This window comes from Arachis stenosperma, chromosome 9 (genome assembly GCF_014773155.1).
Source record: "Arachis stenosperma cultivar V10309 chromosome 9, arast.V10309.gnm1.PFL2, whole genome shotgun sequence".
In the NCBI taxonomy this organism is placed as follows: domain Eukaryota; kingdom Viridiplantae; phylum Streptophyta; class Magnoliopsida; order Fabales; family Fabaceae; genus Arachis; species Arachis stenosperma.
In genome coordinates this window covers 8,957,694-8,978,007 of record NC_080385.1, presented here as the reverse complement: position 1 = coordinate 8,978,007, position 20,314 = coordinate 8,957,694, and the positions used below count along the sequence as shown (strand labels likewise).

At 30.2% G+C, this 20,314-nt stretch overlaps 3 protein-coding genes across 4 annotated transcripts; all 3 read left to right on the top strand.

Annotated features, from left to right (window-relative positions):
* Positions 1–939: 939 nt before the first annotated feature.
* Positions 940–5,344, top strand: LOC130950821 (acetylornithine aminotransferase, mitochondrial). Of its 2 annotated transcripts, none has more exons than XM_057879409.1 (4): positions 940–1,230; positions 2,140–2,637; positions 3,753–4,187; positions 4,631–5,344. In XM_057879409.1, exons 2-4 carry the CDS (start codon positions 2,191–2,193, stop codon positions 5,168–5,170), a joined length of 1,422 nt encoding a protein of 473 aa, XP_057735392.1. In that variant the 5' UTR covers positions 940–1,230; positions 2,140–2,190; the 3' UTR covers positions 5,171–5,344. The 2 variants fall into 2 exon arrangements, with proteins under 2 accessions (XP_057735392.1, XP_057735391.1); XM_057879408.1 differs by having other exon boundaries at positions 941–1,230; positions 2,143–2,637.
* Positions 5,345–5,521: 177 nt separating this feature from the next.
* LOC130949014 (cytochrome P450 714C2-like) lies at positions 5,522–9,650 on the top strand. The gene is made up of 6 exons (XM_057877854.1): positions 5,522–5,525; positions 6,372–6,695; positions 6,979–7,205; positions 7,872–8,113; positions 8,217–8,592; positions 9,225–9,650. The coding sequence occupies exons 1-6, from the start codon at positions 5,522–5,524 to the stop codon at positions 9,648–9,650; spliced, it is 1,599 nt and encodes a 532-aa protein (XP_057733837.1).
* A 4,542-nt stretch (positions 9,651–14,192) lies between these two features.
* On the top strand, positions 14,193–17,463 carry LOC130951788 (uncharacterized). Its single transcript, XM_057880523.1, has 3 exons — positions 14,193–14,582; positions 15,128–15,347; positions 16,974–17,463. The coding sequence occupies exons 1-3, from the start codon at positions 14,380–14,382 to the stop codon at positions 17,187–17,189; spliced, it is 639 nt and encodes a 212-aa protein (XP_057736506.1). The 5' UTR covers positions 14,193–14,379; the 3' UTR covers positions 17,190–17,463.
* Positions 17,464–20,314: the final 2,851 nt, after the last annotated feature.

Here is a 20,314-nt window from a genome sequence, read left to right as displayed (position 1 = left end):
TTGTAATACACTAATTTTTTATTCTTTTATCCTTATTCAATTTTTAAATTTTTAAATTTTGTCCTCCTATCTTTCCAAACTTTTTTTTGAATAAAGAGTAATTTAGTTTTTTTACAAATATTTGTGTGTTTTATTCATGATTTTTGTCAAACACAAATACATAGATACAAATATTTTATATCTATCAGTCTAAGTCTTTAATATTTGTGTCTTTGTATTTATGTCGCATCTTATACATCAACCAAATAGAGCTTAAGAAAAAGAAAAGAAATAAAAAAATACAACAATAACCATAACAACAAAAGAATGACGCCAGAGAAAAAAGACATGAACAAAAAATAATATGAAAAGAAGAAACGTGTGATTCACATATTGGCTGTGTTAATAATTTTTGTTGAATTTGAACAAATTTAATTAAATTTAATTGATAAAAATATTTAAATATATAATAAAACCGTTAATTAATATATTTTTGAACTAAATAATCAAGTTACTAAAATAATTAAATTTATAATTGTAGAATAATAAAATTTATAATAAATGAATAACACAACTTATTTACAATTAATACAATAAAACTTTTTTTATCACATGTTAAATATATTTTTTTTTATATCAACAGGTAATTGATAGCAGATTGTTTATTTATTGGTAGCATGATTAGTAAAAATGTAATATATAAAAATGGGGTAAAATAACATCATCTATACTATCTAGAATAATCATTCGAATACTAGTGATAATAAATATTTTTCACTAAAAATCGAACTCTTAATTTTTCGTATCTAAAGCTCTAATACTATGTCATGATTACATTCATCTCAAAAGTTTAAGTTGATAAAAAAGATAATATTAATAATTATATTTCTAATACTTTTTAAACCTCCATTATACTCATTATATAAATATTCTATTGGCTCCATATACTTTTTTATAAAAATTTGGTAATTGAATCTAGGCATCGTGAAATATCTTGCCTTAACCCAGTGCTGCGGCAGTGCTGCTACCTTTCTCTTCTTCTCTTTTCCTTCTCTGCTCTCTCACTCCGCCGCGCCGGCGTCGCTGCTCCGTTTAGTCCGCTCAACTCCTGCGCCGCCGCCGTTCTCCATTTCCCCCTGCATCGCTGCTCAGCGACCCGCATCGTTGCCACCACCCCGCCGGCGTCTCTTCCACTCGCTTCGCCGTCGTCCCTCGCCTCTGCGGCCGCTTCTCCCTCGTCCCTGCCTCCTGGTAAGATTCACTGCTCTCTCATTTTCTGCTTGGATTTTGGCATTTTGTTTCATGGATTTGGTTTTATCCCAATTAATAATAAGTTTCTGATCATGTAATTTATTTTTATATTTAAAAGTATATTTTGCTTCAGAATTTGATTTTGATTTTGTGATGTAGTTGGCTGTAACAGGCTGTTGGTGTTTGTTAATATATGCAGATATGCGGTTCTGATTTATCAAATTGTTCTATTTTTTGTTTTGTTATTATATTATTGTCTATTTTTCTTATTGCTTGGTTAATGGTTATTGTACAATAAATTCCTATTAGTGTTTTTTTTCCATGATTGGTTTGCTGTGTTTTTTGTATTTATATTGTACATTTAGATTTGTGTGGAATTGCGAATTGTATTTCAATGACAATATTATATTTATTAATCAATTAGTAAGGAGACTCATGTTTGGCATTTCACAAAGAGTAGTTTTCTTGCTGCTCATTATATTTGCTTCTTTTTTCATAACGTGACTTGTCATTTACACTTGGATCAAGATCCTCTAAAGTGTGGGAAGGAATTGGTAAAATGATAAAATTGAGGGATTAGTCACTCTTAAATTAAGTAGTGGGGATCACATGTGATGGAAGTTACAAATTCAATGATGATTAACCTCTTACTTTATTATTTTACCAATTTTCTCACTTTAGAGAATCTAAATTCTTTATACTTAACCTTCTTTTATATATATATTGAAAAAATATTGTATTGGTATTTTTTTTCTTTTTTTTTTTTTGAGGTTATTTTTGGGCCTTTTAAAGTTGCCAATGTATTAGTTTTACTTTCAACAGAGGTAACACAGAATTTCTAGCTTCAATTGAGTGTCTGAATTTTAAGGGAACTACTTTTTGTTTATGTTTATTTATCTTTTGTTTCAGCAGAAGTGATAAAGGAGAGTTAAGGACTCAAGGCCTTTGTTGTTGAACACAATGAGTACCATTCACATTTGTCTGAACCATTCAATTTCTCAATCATCTTACAACATTAGGAAACTATTCAATTTGGAGAGAGAAAAAGCTTCGGCCAGAGGAAGAGCAGCAGTTATTCGAACGAATTGCAAAGGGGTTGTTCCGAAGGCATGCCTTAATGTGGATGTTGAAGCAGCTAGTGCCGGGAAGGTAGGATCAGCAAAGGCTAATGCAGTGATTGAGATGGAAGGGAAGTATTTAGTGGGAACGTATGCTAGAGCACCTGTGGTTCTTGAGAGGGGGCAAGGTTGTAAGGTATATGATGTCGAGGGGCGAGAGTATTTGGATTTGAGTGCCGGGATTGCTGTCAATGCACTTGGGCATGGGGATGCAGAATGGTTGAAAGCAGTCATATCACAAGCCGGCACCCTTACTCATGTCAGCAATATGTATTATACAATTCCTCAGGTGTGTGGATGCCATGATTTTCTAAGCTATGGGCCTATAAATTAACTTCAATGCCTTAGAAATCATAGAACATTTTATAATTTTGAACTCAATTTTTCTGGTGTGAGGTATGCGATTATTTATCTCTCTGTCTGTGTTATGTCTACATTATGAAATTGCCATCAATTTCTTAGAAATTATGGGGAAAAGAATTTAATCAATGACTCTGATTTTCATGGTTTGTTACTTTGTTTGAAAACACTAGTCTTCTTAGAACACATAGAAGCAACTGCAGGGGAACAAATACCGATTTGTTTCATTTGTTGTTTATTATAGATAATTCATGATTTTGCAGAAGACAACAAATTTGAAATTCGTTAGTAATTTTTTTTTCAACACCAGGTTTGGATCGTTGGACATGGGAATGACTATTAAATTGTTTATTGGTTCCTTCATCTAGTGCATGTCAATCATTGTCTTAATGGATGAAGAATCGAGTGCAATTAAATTTTTCTAGAAATGTTTGGAAGAGATTGGATTTCAGGATTTGATTGATAGAAGTTTGGTTAGCTTAATTGTGATATACCACAATTTGTGAGAAAAAGAAAATTTTCAGTATTGAAGCTGTCTTTTTCATAGTGGAAGTTGCTAAATCTTGAGAAACTGAGTTATTGTTGTCAAACATCTGTAAACTAAAAAGAGTATGAAGTGCTTATAAAACTACTGAAAACCTAGAACTATTGCAAGGAAATAAAAAAGGCACAACAATTAAAAAACGGAAAAACAAAATATCAGATGAAGCATGGTGTACATTACATTGTTTAAAGCTTTCTATGGCTAATTTGTCATACATATTGAAATAAGTTTATTAGTGTTGCATAATAGAAGCAATCCAAAAGGTAGTTAAATTGCTCCTTGCGTTTTAGACCCTACTTTTCAAGTGTTTATAGAAACTAATGCACTGCATTTTATTTACCTAATAAAAATAATGAAGTTCATTATCCCATTGTCTATCTTAATTATAACTGAATATAGTCTTAATTATGCTTTACTTCATGTCATGTTCTGCATGTGTTTCCATGCAGCATCGCATTAAACCTTTATCCATTTCTACGTTTCTTTTGTCATTGATGCAGATAGAACTAGCAAAGCGTCTAGTGGCTTGTTCTTTTGCTGATCGTGTATTTTTCGCTAATTCCGGAACCGAAGCTAACGAAGCAGCTATTAAATTTGCAAGAAAGTATCAGAGGCATACATGTACTGACGGAAAAGCACCGGCAACAGAATTTATAGCCTTTAGCAATTGTTTCCATGGGAGAACAATGGGAGCACTTGCTTTGACTAGTAAAGTGCATTACAGAGCACCTTTTGAACCTGTTATGCCTGGGGTGACATTTTTAGAGTATGGAAATGCAGATGCTGCAATAGAACGGATTAAGCAGGGGAATATTGCTGCAGTTTTTGTCGAGCCAATCCAAGGAGAAGGTGGAATATACAGTGCCACAAGAGAATTTTTAGAGTCTCTACGCCGAGCTTGTGATGAAACTGGGGCACTTCTTGTGTTTGATGAGGTATGCACCACTATCTGATCTTTAAGTTTAATTGCATTTGGGTAGTAGACAGATGCCTTATGTTGGTGAATTTCTTTCAAGTCAGAAATTTGTGCAAGTAAACCAAATATCGAAGGGTTTTATTTTGATCGGTTTCACTTGCATTATGATTCCTGGAAAAAGATTGTCTAACACCCCTCTATTGTTGATGATTTTGTCATTCAAAATGGTTAGTTGGCTTGTTTTCTCTTTTTCATTTTGTTGATCTTGTATTGATTGAAACATAGTGAGAATAAAATTGAGTAATTCTTTTTATTTCCAATGCATTAAGTACATTAAAACTTCAAAAAAATTCATTGTTATCTTCTTAATGTGTTCTCAGAGCATCTTTTAGCTAAATTCAAAACTTATTTAACTAAAAATTAATGAATTAGCACATTTGATTATTCTTTTTGATTTTGTAGGTCCAATGTGGTCTAGGTCGATCTGGGTATCTTTGGGCACATGAAGCATATGGTGTCTTCCCAGATATCATGACCCTTGCCAAGCCTCTCGCCGGCGGTCTGCCCATTGGAACGGTCCTAGTGACCGAGAGAGTCGCGTCGGCTATAAATTATGGTGACCATGGAAGTACTTTTGCAGGAAACCCTCTAGTGTGTAATGCTGCTCTTGCTGTTTTGGATAAAATCTCAAAACCTGAGTTCCTCTCTTCTGTATGCAAGAAAGGCCTATATTTCAAAGACCTACTTAAGCAGAAGTTAGGAGGAAACAGACATGTCAGAGAAATCCGTGGTCTTGGCCTAATCATAGGGATCGATCTAGATGTACCTGCCTCGCCCCTTGTCGACGCGTGCCGAAATTCCGGCCTCCTGGTATTAACGGCTGGAAAAGGAAATGTTGTTAGGCTTGTTCCACCATTGATCATAACTGAGCAGGAGATTGAGCAAGCAGCTGAAATTCTATCCCAAGCTTTGCCAGTTCTTGATGAGGATAATCAAAAGTAAGAAATTATGAGAAAGAGGGAATTGGCCTTTTATTTGTAACTTCATTGGTTCTATATCTGTCGACTAGGTTAAAGTCCATGGACTTTTCTGCATGAATGTAATCTCCATCATAAGAATATTGTAGCAATGATGAATAATGTCTTGAATAAGGAGAAATAGTTGGTCTAAGATTAACTAATGAATCTAAATTTGACAATCATATAGTAATAGTTAATGTGAAAAACAAACAATCTTATTAAATTTGACAAAATATTATTTTACATGCGATCAAGTATAAATTATTTTATATCCATTAATTCATTCAAGTACAGTATAACTAATACAAAGACTGAATATTTCATTTAAAAGGAGATGGGTAAGTTAATTTAGTTTAAACATTTCAAACATTGTTAAGGTTAATAATATCACTATATATATATATATATATATATATATATATATATATTTGTGAAAAGTTAACATAATGCATGTTTCTATGTCATTAAATTGTTAAAAAATAATTAAAAAAGATCTTTTGTAAAATTTTAGTGCGCCTGGCAAATTTTTCTAAATAAAATTAAAAGTATTTAAAAAAAAAGAAAATATTTTTTGAAAAGATACAATTTTCTCTTTTTTAACATAATAAAGAAATAATTTTATATTATTATGTCTAAATATAATTAATAAATAAAAAATATTTTTATATGAGATATCTTACTTTTTATTTTTTTTATTTTTTAAATAAGACCATTAATTTGTTTTTGAAAAAAAGAAAAGAGTTCATTCAAATAACCTCATAGTATTTATGGACAAAGGGAGCATATCTGTATATACGAGTTCCAAAAACAAAAACAAGTCAATTACTCAATGAGTTCTCAGAAACTTAAGGATAATGGATAGATTTCCTTAATGTATATAAAAATTTAAACAGATTCACATTTTTTTATATTTTCTTTAAAAACTTTGTTTTTGTAATATCTTTAAGTAATCATTTATTAACAATACCCTTATTTAATTTGAGTAATTAAAATTAGATACTGCTTGAGTAAGTTTGAACGGGTAGAATAATTTTAGAAGTTTGAACAACCTTACAACCCCATTAACTGAGTGGAGAGAGCATTATGTAAAAAACCATGTAATTAATAAGTCCATAACTCTCTTTGGCACTAAAGAAACACTCATTTTGCTTTCTTAAACCAAAGAAGCAGTGAGAGGATCATAGAGAAGGTGTTGAAGATGATGATGATGATGAACATAAAGGGTGTTGTCTTAGCAGGGTTGTCATTGGTGTTGTTGCATGTTGTGAATGAGTTGTTGTTGAAGCCAAGATCGTTGAGATCAAAGCTTCAGAAGCAGGGTATTCATGGACCTTCTCCTCACTTCTACTTTGGTAACATCCCAGAAAAGAAGAAGATTCTAGAACAACATCAAGTTCATAATGTTGCAGCTTCACCCCAAGACAAAGACAAAGATGTTTCTTCTTCTATTTCTCACAGGTGGTATTACAATTTGTTTCCTCATGTTGAAAAATGGAGAAGACAATATGGTATGTAACTACTTTAATTGTCCCGTTTTCATTATTATTTTGTAGTCTTTGTTAATTTTGGTTTTCTCGAAAAGAATTAATAAAGATGGAAACTCACATGCAGATGTCTTCGTCTTAAGTTCATAGTTAAGAATAATTAGAACACATCATCACAATTTAGTCAAATCTGTCGACGAATCATCTAACAGTTCTTAGCTATTAACTTCGCATGAAGACATAAAGACAACTGCGCGTGAGTCTCCACTATTAATAAAATAAAATAAAATAAATTGCATGCATGCAGGTCCCATATACTTGTTTTCTTCTGGGAGTGTAGAGTGGTTGGTGGTGTCTGATATAGAAATGGTGAAAGAAATCACCCTTTACACATCTGTGAATCTAGGGAAGCCTTCTCTTCAATCAAGAGAATTAGGGCCACTCTTAGGGCAAGGTATATTGTCATCAAGTGGACCAATTTGGGTTCATCAGAGGAAGATCATTGCTCCTTCATTATACCTTGATAAGGTCAAGGTAACTTCATTAAAACCACTAATAATTTTCTAAATATGATCAGAGTAAATAGCCATTTTGTATCCTATTACTATTTTGACAAAATAGTCTCCAAAAGATGTAAATGACAAAATCACACTCCAAAAATATGCTCTATTTGACAAAATGAACCAAACGAATATAAGTGTATCAGTAATTTGACTGAAAGTTTGGTTCGATTTGTCAAACGGAAGATATATTTGGGGGATATTTTGTCATTACATCTTTCAAGGTTTGTTTCGCCAAATTCGTAATTTGTGAGGGGTTAAATATATGCTCATGTTGATTAAGATTTGATTAAATGAATAATATGTAATTGGAAAGATTCATAGGGTCATTACCTTATGGTTTTAGGCTAATTAAGTTTGACATTCGACCCGTTTTTGTGATTTTTCACTTAATTGATTAATTAAGATCTCTTTTGTCTTTGGTTTTTCCTTGATCATCATTTAGTTTGAGTAGGCCTACTATTTAAAATTCCTTGCACTTGTCACTTCAATCAAGAAAAATGGACTAGTACATAGAGAAGAAACTTACATGTAGTATTTTGAGATTGCAAATCAAACTAAAAACTAGAGCTATAGTGTTCAATATTGATTTAGAATTGCTATCTAATAAATTTTGTTTTGTTACAATATAATGATGAAGGAAATGGTTAACTTGATTGTTCACTCCACAAATATAATACTGAAGTCTTGGGAAAGTAGACTCAATAATGAAGGAGAGGCTTTGGACCTTAGAATCGACGACGATTTGCGAAGCTTGTCAGCAGACATAATCGCAAGAGCTTGTTTTGGGATCAATTATGTTGAAGGAAATGAAATATTTTCAAAGCTTAGGAATCTCCAAAACCTCTTGTCTGCAAAGGATGCTGGAATTCCAGGCTTTAGGTATGTATATGGTTACAAAAAAGACTTGTATGGTTCATGAAAAATTGTTGCATAGTGTCTTGTTTCCATATCTTGAAAAATTGTGCTATAATCTCTGGTTTAGATGGCTGCCAATTAAAAGAAACAGAGAGATATGGAGATTGGAGAAAGAGGTAAACTCAATGATATCAAAGATCATAGATGAGCGGTTGAAGCAGGATGCAGAAGAGCAAGATCTTTTACAAATGATACTTGAAGGTGCAAAGAGTTTTGAAGGCAATGATGGAATCTTATCAGATTCGATATCTCGCGACAGGTTCATAATAGATAACTGCAAGAACATATTCTTTGCTGGACATGAGAGTACTGCAATTACAGCATCATGGTGCTTGATGTTGCTAGCCATACACCAGGATTGGCAAGATCGAGTTAGGGCCGAGGTTCTTCAAGTTTGTGGCAACAATCCTCCAGATGCAAGTATGCTTAGAAAAATGAAGATGGTATGTTCATGTGTTAGAGTTTATTGTTTCCAATTTCCATAATGCTGCATTTTCTTGCATTGACACTTGGATCATCAGTTATTTTGAATCTTCATTGTATTTGATTTCAACCATATGGCATGGAAGGATTGTTTAAATTATTCAAGATTAAGAGAAACTTGACACATTTTTTTGTCAATTGCATGCTATTCTCCATGCAAGGATGAACATGCAAAAACTTATTCAAATGCCATTCTAACAAGTGACTACTCACATGAAAATATCTTCATATGAAGGTGATAACTGAGAATCGTTAAAATGTTTAACATGTTTAACTAAACTACTTAACATAATATGTGCATGTTAATATCTTAGCCATCATCTTTGCGTGAAGACTAGCCACCTTCTAGCAATCAATATATAAGTTTTGTACATAGTTTGAAGGTGAAAACTCAGGTGCAGTCGACTTCACGTGAAGTTGATAGCTAAGAGCCGTTAGATGAAAATTTAGTCAAATCAATCAAATCATTTAACGACTCTGAGTTATCAACTTCACATGAAGTCAACTGCATCTGAGTTTTCACCATATCGATATATTAGCTATCATCATCACATGATTTTCTATTGAAAATTTGAAAATGCTATCCTTGCAGCTGACCATGGTGATTCAAGAGACAATGCGGCTTTATCCGGTGGCGGCGTTTGTTTCTAGATCAGCATTGGAAGACATTCACTTGAAAGGTATCCTAATTCCAAAAGGAATGAACATTGAGATTTCAGTCCCAATACTAATGCAAGACCCTGAGATTTGGGGTCATGATTCACACGAGTTCAATCCAGAAAGATTCTCAAATGGGATTGTGGGAGCTTGCAAATTCCCACAAGCATATGTTCCATTTGGATTAGGGGCTAGGATTTGTGCTGGACAACACTTAGCCATGACAGAATTGAAGGTGATTTTGTGTCTCATTTTGATCAAGTTTAGGATCTCTTTGTCTCAGAGTTATTGCCATTCACCTATCTTCCGTTTGGTTATAGAACCTGGCCATGGTGTTATTCTAAATATCACAAGAATTTAGAAAATATATGTATAATTCAAAGATTTTTCTTCTTGTATCATCTTTCGGAAAGTTGATATATGCATAAACTCATACTAATATAATTTGAACATTATCAACGGATTATTTACTGTACCCATTGATATTTGGTGGTGTTACTTCTGATAGGAAATTTATATAAATTTATATAAGAGATTTTTTTTTTTAATCAAAAGATAAGTTTTTATTGATACAAATAAAAATTACGGAAGAATAGACTAAAGTACACATAGATTTTCACATGGTGGATAGATGCACACTCAAATTTTTTAATGAGTCATTTGTACACAAAAATATCAAGTTTTGTTGTCATTTGCCAAATTTTGGCAATAGTGGCTGCCAAATGACTTTATACATAGTGACATGACCATTTTGATGACACAGGAAAAACTAAATAATAAATGATTAAATTTGTTAAATTTTAATAATAAAAAAATTTGCAAGTGATTTAAAATCTTCATTCTCTTTTTTTTTTCTCTAAAATTTACTTCGAACATAATTCTGTCATTCTCTTTTATCTTCCTCCAAAATTTACTTCGAACATAATCCTAGCAGCTATTTCTGGATCTGCATCTACTTTGAGTACTCTGACGACAAAAAGGTAAAAATGACAATGGTGTTGGATATTGGTGTATACAAATGACTCATTAAAAAATTAGAATATATATCTATTCATCGTGTAAAAATTCATGTGTCTTTTTGTCCATTCTTCCTAAAAATTACACATATGACAATTTGGATTAACAACAATTAAAAAAAAAAGTGGAATTTTCAAATTAAAAAATACTAGAAAATCTAAATCTCATAAAAATAAATAAATAAAACACCAAAATGGGGTTGTTCTAAAGAGATTGAACTTTGAAGTCCAAGCTAGAGAACACAAAATTCAAGAGTTTAGGAAATCTACCAATTTTAACTGGTTCTTTGTGACCAACTTGGGAATTGGAACTGTATTTTTGTCTTTTCAATGTATCTAGGTCTTGAAAATGCAAATTCTTCCTTTCCTGTGAATTCCAATTTAAATCAAACAACGACCATTTCCCTGTCATTGTTTAGTAGTTATCTTTTGAGATTAATGGTTAAAATGATTCTTAAAGAAATATCTATATTACAAATTTACAATTCTATATTAATGGTTAAAAGATATAACACAATTAAATTAAGAGTTTCATTAGTTGGATAATAAAACTTAAATTTATGTATTAAAATTTAGTACTCTTTTATTATAATGTTAGTATTTTTTTAATTTAATTTAATCTTTTCAATGAAATCAATAATTGAAATTATAAAAATTATATTTTTATTTTTTAAGTTAAAATTTAAATAGATATAATTTAAATTAAAATATTTTAAATAAAAGCATTGGCAGAGCTTTGTTAGGGCAAGGGGGCCATGGCCCCAAAGTTTTTGTAAAAATATTAGTAATTCTACTCTAAAAAAAATAAAATTAATTTGTTTGATTAAATTGATATACTTTCAACTTATGTATTTGAATTTTATGTCCATCTTCATCATTCTTTCAAACTTTTTATCCTATCTTATTTAACATAACAAATAGTATATATTTAAATCAATAACAAGTGACATATCTTTAAATCAACGTTACAAATTAAATATCATTATAGAATTAACACTAAATTATATTTAGCTACTCATATAGTTCATGCATTATTTTATTTTTAAAATAATAAAAATTATAATATAATTAATAGTAATATTAGTTATTAATAAAAAATTATTATTTTATTTTTAAATCAACTTTACAAATTTAATGCCATTATAGTATAACACTGTTTACATTAATAAATTTTGATATTTTTATTTTATTAAAAATTTAAGATTTTATTTTTTTTTTGTATTATATTATTTAATTTGTAATAAAAGTAATAATAAAAATAATTAATCTTAAAATTTTTTAAAAATAAATATTATCAAAAAGTAAAATTAATTTTATATAATTTAAATAAAAAATCAATTTTTCAAAAAGAAAAATAAAATTTTAGATAAAAAATTAGTTTTCTAAATAAAAATAGTTTTTTATATGCAAAAATTAATTTTTTTCATATAAAAACTGATTTTTTTATAATTGATTTTTTATTTAAAATCAAATTGGCTTATTAATCTAAACAAAAAAATTTATTAATCAAAATCAGAATTATTTTTTATTAATCTTAACCATATATAATCCTACATATTAATAATAAATTTAAAAATAAAATAATTATATTTATAAATTTTATTTTAATATAAATACTATTATATAATTTTTTATTAAAATTTCTGGTCCCTCTAAAAAAAATTTCAAGTTCCGCCACTGAATAAAAGTACCCTATTATACAACCAGGGGCGGAGCTACATATAACAAAAGGGGGACAATGGCCCCTCCCAAAGTTACTAGATCATGCATTAATCGTTCAATGCTGAAATGGTTTACGTTTTATTTAATTCTACACAGCCTAGGACGATTTATATAATAATAGAAAGAGGGTAATCGCGTTGCAGATCTCATTTCAGGGGAATCCAGTAAATTTGGGTTCTATAAAATTTATTTAAGTAAAAAACCCTATAGTATATATTATTATTTATTAAAACAAAAAATATTTTAAATATTTGATATAATTAAAATAAGGCATTAAAAATAATTTAAAAATTAATTTATATTTTAATATCAATAAAATATTAAAATATCATTACGATTTATCGAAAAAATACTTTATATTTTATATGTATGCGTGTCCTGTGTCATGTAAGATTTTAAAATTCGCGTGTCGGCGTGTCCCGTGTCGTGTCAGTGTCCGTGCATTATAGGTCTCAACATGTCACTAATAATTTTATAACTAAAATAAAATTAAAGACTAATATCAATCACAAATAAGATAAAATTAAATACATTAAAGTTTTGTAGAATATATTAAAATATGAAATGTAACATCATGACTAATTTGAAAAATAATTATAAAATGATTCATGTAATATTATCTAATTGATAAAAAAATCAAATTCACAATTATATCTTTTGTAAATTAATAATCACATATTAAACGTACTAATCTTTTGAAGACTAAATTAACATATGCATAATATTTTAAAAATCTTTTTAACCGATTAATTTTTATCTCGTGAATTTTGTTAGTCTATGATAAAGTCCTTTAAATCTCACTAAGTTATTCATTTTTTACTTACATCTGGTCTTCAGACAAAAATAAAAACATCGATTTAATCTTATCTAAAATTTACCCAAACATAAATTACCTATTCCAAAAGTAGTTTTATCATTAAAAATATATTTTTCTACCTTATTAAAAAATAAGAAATTTCGTTAACAAAACCTTCTTTTAAGATTATCAATTAAATTCCTTTATGAAAAATTACAAAATTTGAATTTTTAATGATTTATTATATATTTATTAAAAGAATTTAAAATCTTGTATTTATGTTAGTAAATGCCCTTAGTTGAGTTGTTAACAAGATCCCTAAGATTAATTCAAGCAAAGTGCCACAAAAAATTATACACACATAACACAAATATGATAAAACAATAATATTTAAAAGACATAAATATTATAATAAATATATAACTATAAATATTATATATATAATTATAGACAACTTCAAATATAATCTCGTATTAGCGGCCAAACCAATTATAACTCAAATGATATTGTCTCTTTATTTTTTTTTACCAAAGATAAAAAAACTCAAACTCACGACCTCTTAGGTGAATATGAAAAAATTATGGATTTGTTTGGGTAAGCTTCTAAAAAAATATCTTTTTTCGAGTTGTCTTTTTTTAAAAGATCTTATAAAAAAGTAAAAGTAATTTTATGTTTAGATATCTCATGCAAAAAATATTTTTTTTCTATCAATTATGTTTGGATATAACAATATAAAAGTATTTTTTTTGTTTATTTATTATATGAAAAACATATTTTTTTTAAAGAAAAAAATCTTAAAAAAAAAGATGTAACTTATAACTTCTCAAAAAAGATTTTTTTTTCTAATACTTTTATTTTTACTATTAGAAATTTGCTAAATACGCTAAAAAAATCTTTTTTTTATTGAAAAAATATTTTTTTTTATCAAAATATTGATGCTCAAACAATCACTATATCATTTAAACTATAACTTATTAATGACATAGGATCCGCTTGAGAAGTTTTAAAAGTAACTTTTTTAAACTTTTGACTTATAAAAACGAAAAAGTAATAGTATTAATGTTTGGTGCAATTTTCAAACTCGGCTTTTTAAAAAACTATTTAAGAATTTATAGAGAAGTTAAAAAAAATAACTTCTCTCATAATACTACTACTTTTTATCATATTTCTGTAAAATAAATACTTTTAGAATTAAAAATTCAAATATAAAATAACTTATTTATAAATTATTTTTAATATAATTATTTATTATTTAAACCATTTTTTTAATTTAATTAGACTATTTATTCAAACTGGACCATAATCTCTATATCCACTTAAAAATTACGAATTTCAATCTCACTTCTATCTTCAAAAAAAAATCGCATTAGCGAGGATAGAAATTTTCCAAGGATGCCAAAAATTTGAGCCTTGTTGTCACGAAGTCATTGTTGTCTTAATGAATGAATTTAAGGTCACAGCGGCGCACCTACTCTCTCTTCTAGAACCATCCACGCCACGAAGGTTCTTAACCACAAGCAAAGTGTTGAGAAACACCGAATAAGAATCGTTCCACAATGGGTTGGGTCACTCGCTTCTTAACCGCGGTGGTTTTCTTGGCCGTCGGAGTCATTTTCTCACCTGAAACCTTCCGATCCAACTCCGACTCAGCCGCAAGTAGAATCTCCACTTACCTCAAACTCTCTCACCTTCTCTGCTTCTCCACCGCCTTCGGTGCTGCTTTATGGGTCACCTTCATCGGCGGCATCATCATGTTCAAGTAAGAATCCGTTATCCCCGTACAATGAACAATTTGGTACTACTCTTCGAATGTAGTGTTTTCTTCCTATAAAGTGTACTAGTTATGGTTAAAGTTTTTCCACCATTAGAAATGTAAATCAATGCCCTAGGACATTGGTTAGCAAAACCCTATGAAATGTTACTTTGTTGCTTTGATCAGATGACACTAATGGAGTGTTAATTAAGATGCAAGGTGATGATATGTTTTGTTTATCGAGTGATGTAGCTCACGTAAGATGCTAACAAAGAAATTGGAAAAAAAAAGTACATTAATGCTATTTTCGTGCTCCTAGTTTGCATTGTCAATTTGTTAGTGGGAGATATTTATGTTACCAATTTAGTTTACCTATGACTGTACCCTTATCATGCAGAAATTTGAATCATGATATATTTTTGTATTATAGACATTGGGGTACTAATTTACTGCCATGAATTGTATTGAAGACTAAGATGATGACTATTATAACTTTAGATATAATTACTAATTTGTCTTGGTTTGAATCGTGTATGGGTGTTTTGATTCAGGAACCTGCCAAGGCATCAGTTTGGGAACCTGCAGAGCAAGATGTTCCCGGCGTACTTCTCGATGGTGGGCGTGTGTTGCGCCATATCAGTGGCATCTTTTGGGTATCTTCACCCTTGGAAGTCTTCCTCCACTACTGAAAAGTACCAGCTTGGGTTCTTGCTGTCGTCCTTTGCTTTCAACCTTACAAACTTGTTTGTCTTTACACCTATGACCATTGAGGTAATTTTTGTTCCTTATGTCTTTCCAATATATTAAACAATGTTGAATATACCTTTGCTACCGTTTTCCTCAGAGATCATCCATCTAGATTTAAGTATATAACTTCATATTCTTGTGAATTGCATGCTGCATGCAATGCGGTTCCTGTTTGGGTGGAAGTCAAATCAAGTATAGCCATGTCTGATCTCACCTAATTGAAGGAAAGCCTTGGAGCAACAATTTAGTTCTCTCCGTGTGACCTCAAGGCCACGGTTTCAAGCTGTGAAACCAGTCATTGATGCAATTATTAGCTTATGCTGCCTATCATTCCCTAAACTCTGTTAATGGGATGTTTGTGCACCGGGTTGTCCTTTTATTCTTTATTTTTGGCATTTACTGTAATAACAAGGTCAAAACATGTTGCTCGCATTAGTGACAAAAACTAAAGTATCTTTCGGAAAAAAATGGAATTACACCAAGTCACCAACAAAAATGATTCTTATATTGAATCGAGAACTCAACATGGGAAATTGATTGAGATGTATAATGCCAGAAGTACTTGATGCTAGTGAATCAAGTTTCAAAGCCAAACTAAATTTCTTTTCAAGGCTTTCATACACATCAACTCTTCTTTCAGCAGAAGTTTGAAACCTGGGGCACAATTTTTGAATCTTTTTTTTATATCACATTTCTTAGTTGCTGGTTACATTCAGCAGGTTTAGTATCCTTTGACAAATAGTATGGATATATTATTCTATCAAAAATAACAATCACAAACTTTGTCTTATATTCATGACAAGAACAAATAATGAGACACAATGGTATTAACTGATCTATGTTGCTGTTCATAGCGGAAAATGGCATGTTATAATCTTTTATGGAGGAGAAAAATGATCTTATTTAATATTCTGCATACATGTTAAAATCTTTTTTCATATCAATCATCAATCATGCACTTTATTATGTCATTTGCATTGATGATACTAAATAATGGAACAGTGCAACCATAGATGAGAACAGCCTCATAAATGGCCAAAAAATGCTCCTTCAGCACCTGTTAATATGGTTTTCCCCCACTCCACTAGTTTACCAAATTAAGCTCATTATACTTTCTGCACATTCAAGCTGAGTTTGTCAGAATATTGTTATGTCATAAGCTTAAAGGAGGATATGTTATCCTCTGAGTTCTACATACCACCCTTCTCTTGTTAATGTTCTGTCCTCTTTTAACTGCTGCCCCCAAAAAAAAGAGACAGAAAAAGTAAATCAAGAATTGGTGTTCATCCTAAACTAAGTTGACCTGTGGGTTGTTTGTTGCTTTGAATCTAGGAATTATTTCCTATTAACTTAATATTCATTCTTACCTTTAGGTGTTACTCTTTCTTTTTTCTAATTTTGTATGGAAAATTGCATCTGCTTTGTATAATATCCTATGCATTGTCTTTATTCCTTCCGTGCTTCCTCAATTCCTCTATTGCTTGATTTACTCTTATAATTTCTAATAAATACTTGTACTTTGCAGTCCTCTTCCTAACTTCCAACTAATTTTTAAGTCATAATTGTATTTCTGTGCCAGTAAGCTGCCAACAATTACTGCTATGCCTTTCAAAAGTTCATAATACATTAGATCTGCTATTCTGTTAACAGATGATGAAGCAAAGACATAAAGTGGAGAGAGAAAACAATATTGGGGAGGAAGTTGGGTGGTCAAAGAATGTGGAAGTTGCAAAGAAGAACCCAAAGCTTGCAGCCATGAACAAGAAGTTTGGTATGATTCACGGGTTATCTTCGCTTGCGAATATCATGTCATTCGGAAGCCTGGCGATGCACTCTTGGTACCTGGCCGGTAAACTTAATCTCTGATTAATTGCTTCTTCCACTCTTATGAAAGATGGTTGAGTTCCTTGTGAAGAGTTGGTTAAGTCTGCGATATCTGTATTCAACTTATCTTCCAATTTTACATTGCTTGTTTCTAAATGCAAAATCAAAAGGAATGTAGAATGCAGTTTGTTTAGTATATGCTGTCAAAGGTACTGCAGGGTATTGGTTCGACCAGTCTTGTGACTTACCATGGCAACACTTTGTAATTGTCCTACTTCACATTAATAAATAAGCAGCATCTATAGTAGTAAAAACAGTGATATCTTGCTAGCATAATTTACTTAACTCTAACCCATTGGTATGGTCACAATATTATAGATGTGTTTGGATCGGGTTGAGAAAAATATAGAGTAAACTTGTATGTCTGATATTATATATAGAGCATATAGAGAAAGCTTGTTTACATTTCATGCTTAAACTTCTCTTTATTTTGAATGAGATATGATAAAATTAACGATAAAATAAGGTTTTGTTTTTGGCATATTGTTATAGAATAAGTATAGGAATTAACTAACGTTAGTCAACTTTCTTTCTTTTTTATTTAAAAAAAAAAAACTTTTTTAACTCTTACTTTTTGAAAGGTTTAGGGATTAGAATTTAGGATTTAGAGTTTAGAATGGCGGCAACAGTTTACGGTGGCAGTGGGTGATCAGTAGTGAGGGTGTTGGGAGGAAGAAAAACAAAGAGGTGAACATGAGTAAAGGGGTATTTCAAAAGAATTAGCAAATGTTGAAAAGTACTCTCTATTTGGATTGATTATTATTAATGAATTTAATAGGTTTTTTTTGTTTCTAATGTTTTTGGAATTTTTTTAAATTATTTTTAATTTTTAATTTGATTCAATTTTGTAGGTTAAAAAATTATTGGTGATAGATAAAATCTAAATTTTCTTGTGAACAATAACTGTGAGTGCTAACAACAGATCACACCTTTTGTAAATTTTTTCCGCAAGTTTTGTTGCTGCAAACCAATGAAATCATGGCATTGCCAAATCTAGGTTTCAAACGAATTACTTTATCTTGCTAGTGGCTATATCATTATTGGGTCCACCGGTAACCATCGTAATGAATTAATCATGTTGATGTTTCAATTTCTGGTCAATTTCATCTGTTATTTCAACTACTTGCTTGACGCCACTGATTTAAGAAAATAAAATAAAATTACAAAAACAAAGCAATCAGGAATTCAGGATACTTGGAATCTGAACGACAAATAAGTAGTGGTATACTGGTATTTGCCCACTAGCTACCCTATGCATATGCATTTAGGGTTGGCAATAAGAAGGATAGGGTAGAGTTTGGATACTATCTTAGTCTTATCTGCGGGTTAAAATTTTCATTAAAACTTTATTCTATATTACTAGCAGGTTGAGAATCTCACAATCTTAACTCTATTTGCACCTTAAAGTTCTAAACCCTATCATATCTTATTCTACCCGTAGAAATATTAATTTTTTTTAAAATAAATATAAAATTCAATCATTTCAAATTTCATATATATTAATAAAATAAAAAATAAAAAAAACTAATGCTCTAAATTACTAAATTAACTTATTAGTTTAGTAGTTGCTTATTTATTGCAAGTCGTTACATGAGGGAGGTTGTGGGTTCAATTTTTACCTTTTTCACCCGGACCAATCTCTACTCTATCCGCAGCGAGTTGAATAGCCTACTCTATCCGAACAAATTGGTCCGAATTGAGTACCCGTAAGTAGGATATATATTGTAAGCCCTATCCGCAGCTGGAAAGTGCAATCATACAAAATATCTACAAAGCAATTCATTAGAGTTGCTGTAAGTAAGTGATTCAAGTGTGTTTCATGATGTCATGAGCTACCTACTTGCTGTTGGTTGGGTGAAGCCTTCCATTGAGATTTTTTAGAGCTTATTAGTAAACATGTCTTTTTGAGAGAAAAAAAAAAGTCGTCAGCATTTTACTAATAAGTGTTGTAAAGAATTAAAGACATTAAAAAAAAAGAAATGATTTTAAAAGTTTTCATTTATGTTGTCAAAAGTTCAAAAGTCTTTTTTTTTTACTTTTTTCAATAAAAATATTTGTTTTCTGTTTATATATATTATCGTTTTTGTTGAGGTTTTTGATAAAATATTTCACGTACTTTAGAAATAGAAGAAAATGTACTTTTCCCAATAAATTTCTAACCTTTCATTACTTGTCAACTCTTAGAAGCTTTTATTTCATAAGTTCATTCATGTTTATGCTTTGCGCTTTGTGACATAAGAAAAAGGATACAAGCAAAAGTGATTTTCTTTTAATTTATTAATTTATATTTGGTCCTGAGGAAAAGGAGTTATATCCAAATCCAAATCTAAATCCAAGTCCAAGTCCAAGTCCACGTACTCATAAGTAATGCCGACAAATTCGGAGAAATTGGAAAATTATGACTGAAATTTTCATTTTGAGAATGCTTTGTTGGATGGATAGGCAATGAAACATAGCCACTTGGACTGTTTCTTCTTTTCTTTTCTTTTTAAATTTTTCAAATCTTTTCTTTAATTTGTCTGAGAGTGGCAACCGAGCCATCCATAGAACACAGATGAGAACTTGTTGAGTAGACGAAAGAGAATCTTGTTCCAACTTTGTCGGCTATATCTTCTATGGTTCCACATGTGAATCATCAACATGTGTTTCAATTTGAGAAAAATCCATAGGGAAATCATGGATTCCAACTCTCTCATTTTCATCAAATTTGGAGCTATATTCCCTTATTATCATGCTTATCTTGCAAAGCTAGAAGCTCTTTCATCTTCCACCTTTTCAAGTCACGTTATTAAAACTAATGGTGATGCACTGATGCTACATAATTAAGTTATTGAACTATATTATTTTTACGCTAAAATTAGCCACCAAAATCAGTAATTGATATAAAATATGTTACACGTTGAAAATAAATGAAATCACAAAGTTAGCTACTAATATAAAATACATATTAAAATATAAATATACGTTAAAAATAAATTAAATCACACATATATTTATACACAAATATATTAGTGGTTGATTTTAATGTATAAATAATATTTTTGTAATTTATTTTATAATTAAATTTAATTAAATTAATTCAATATTTATTAGTATAATAAAATTAA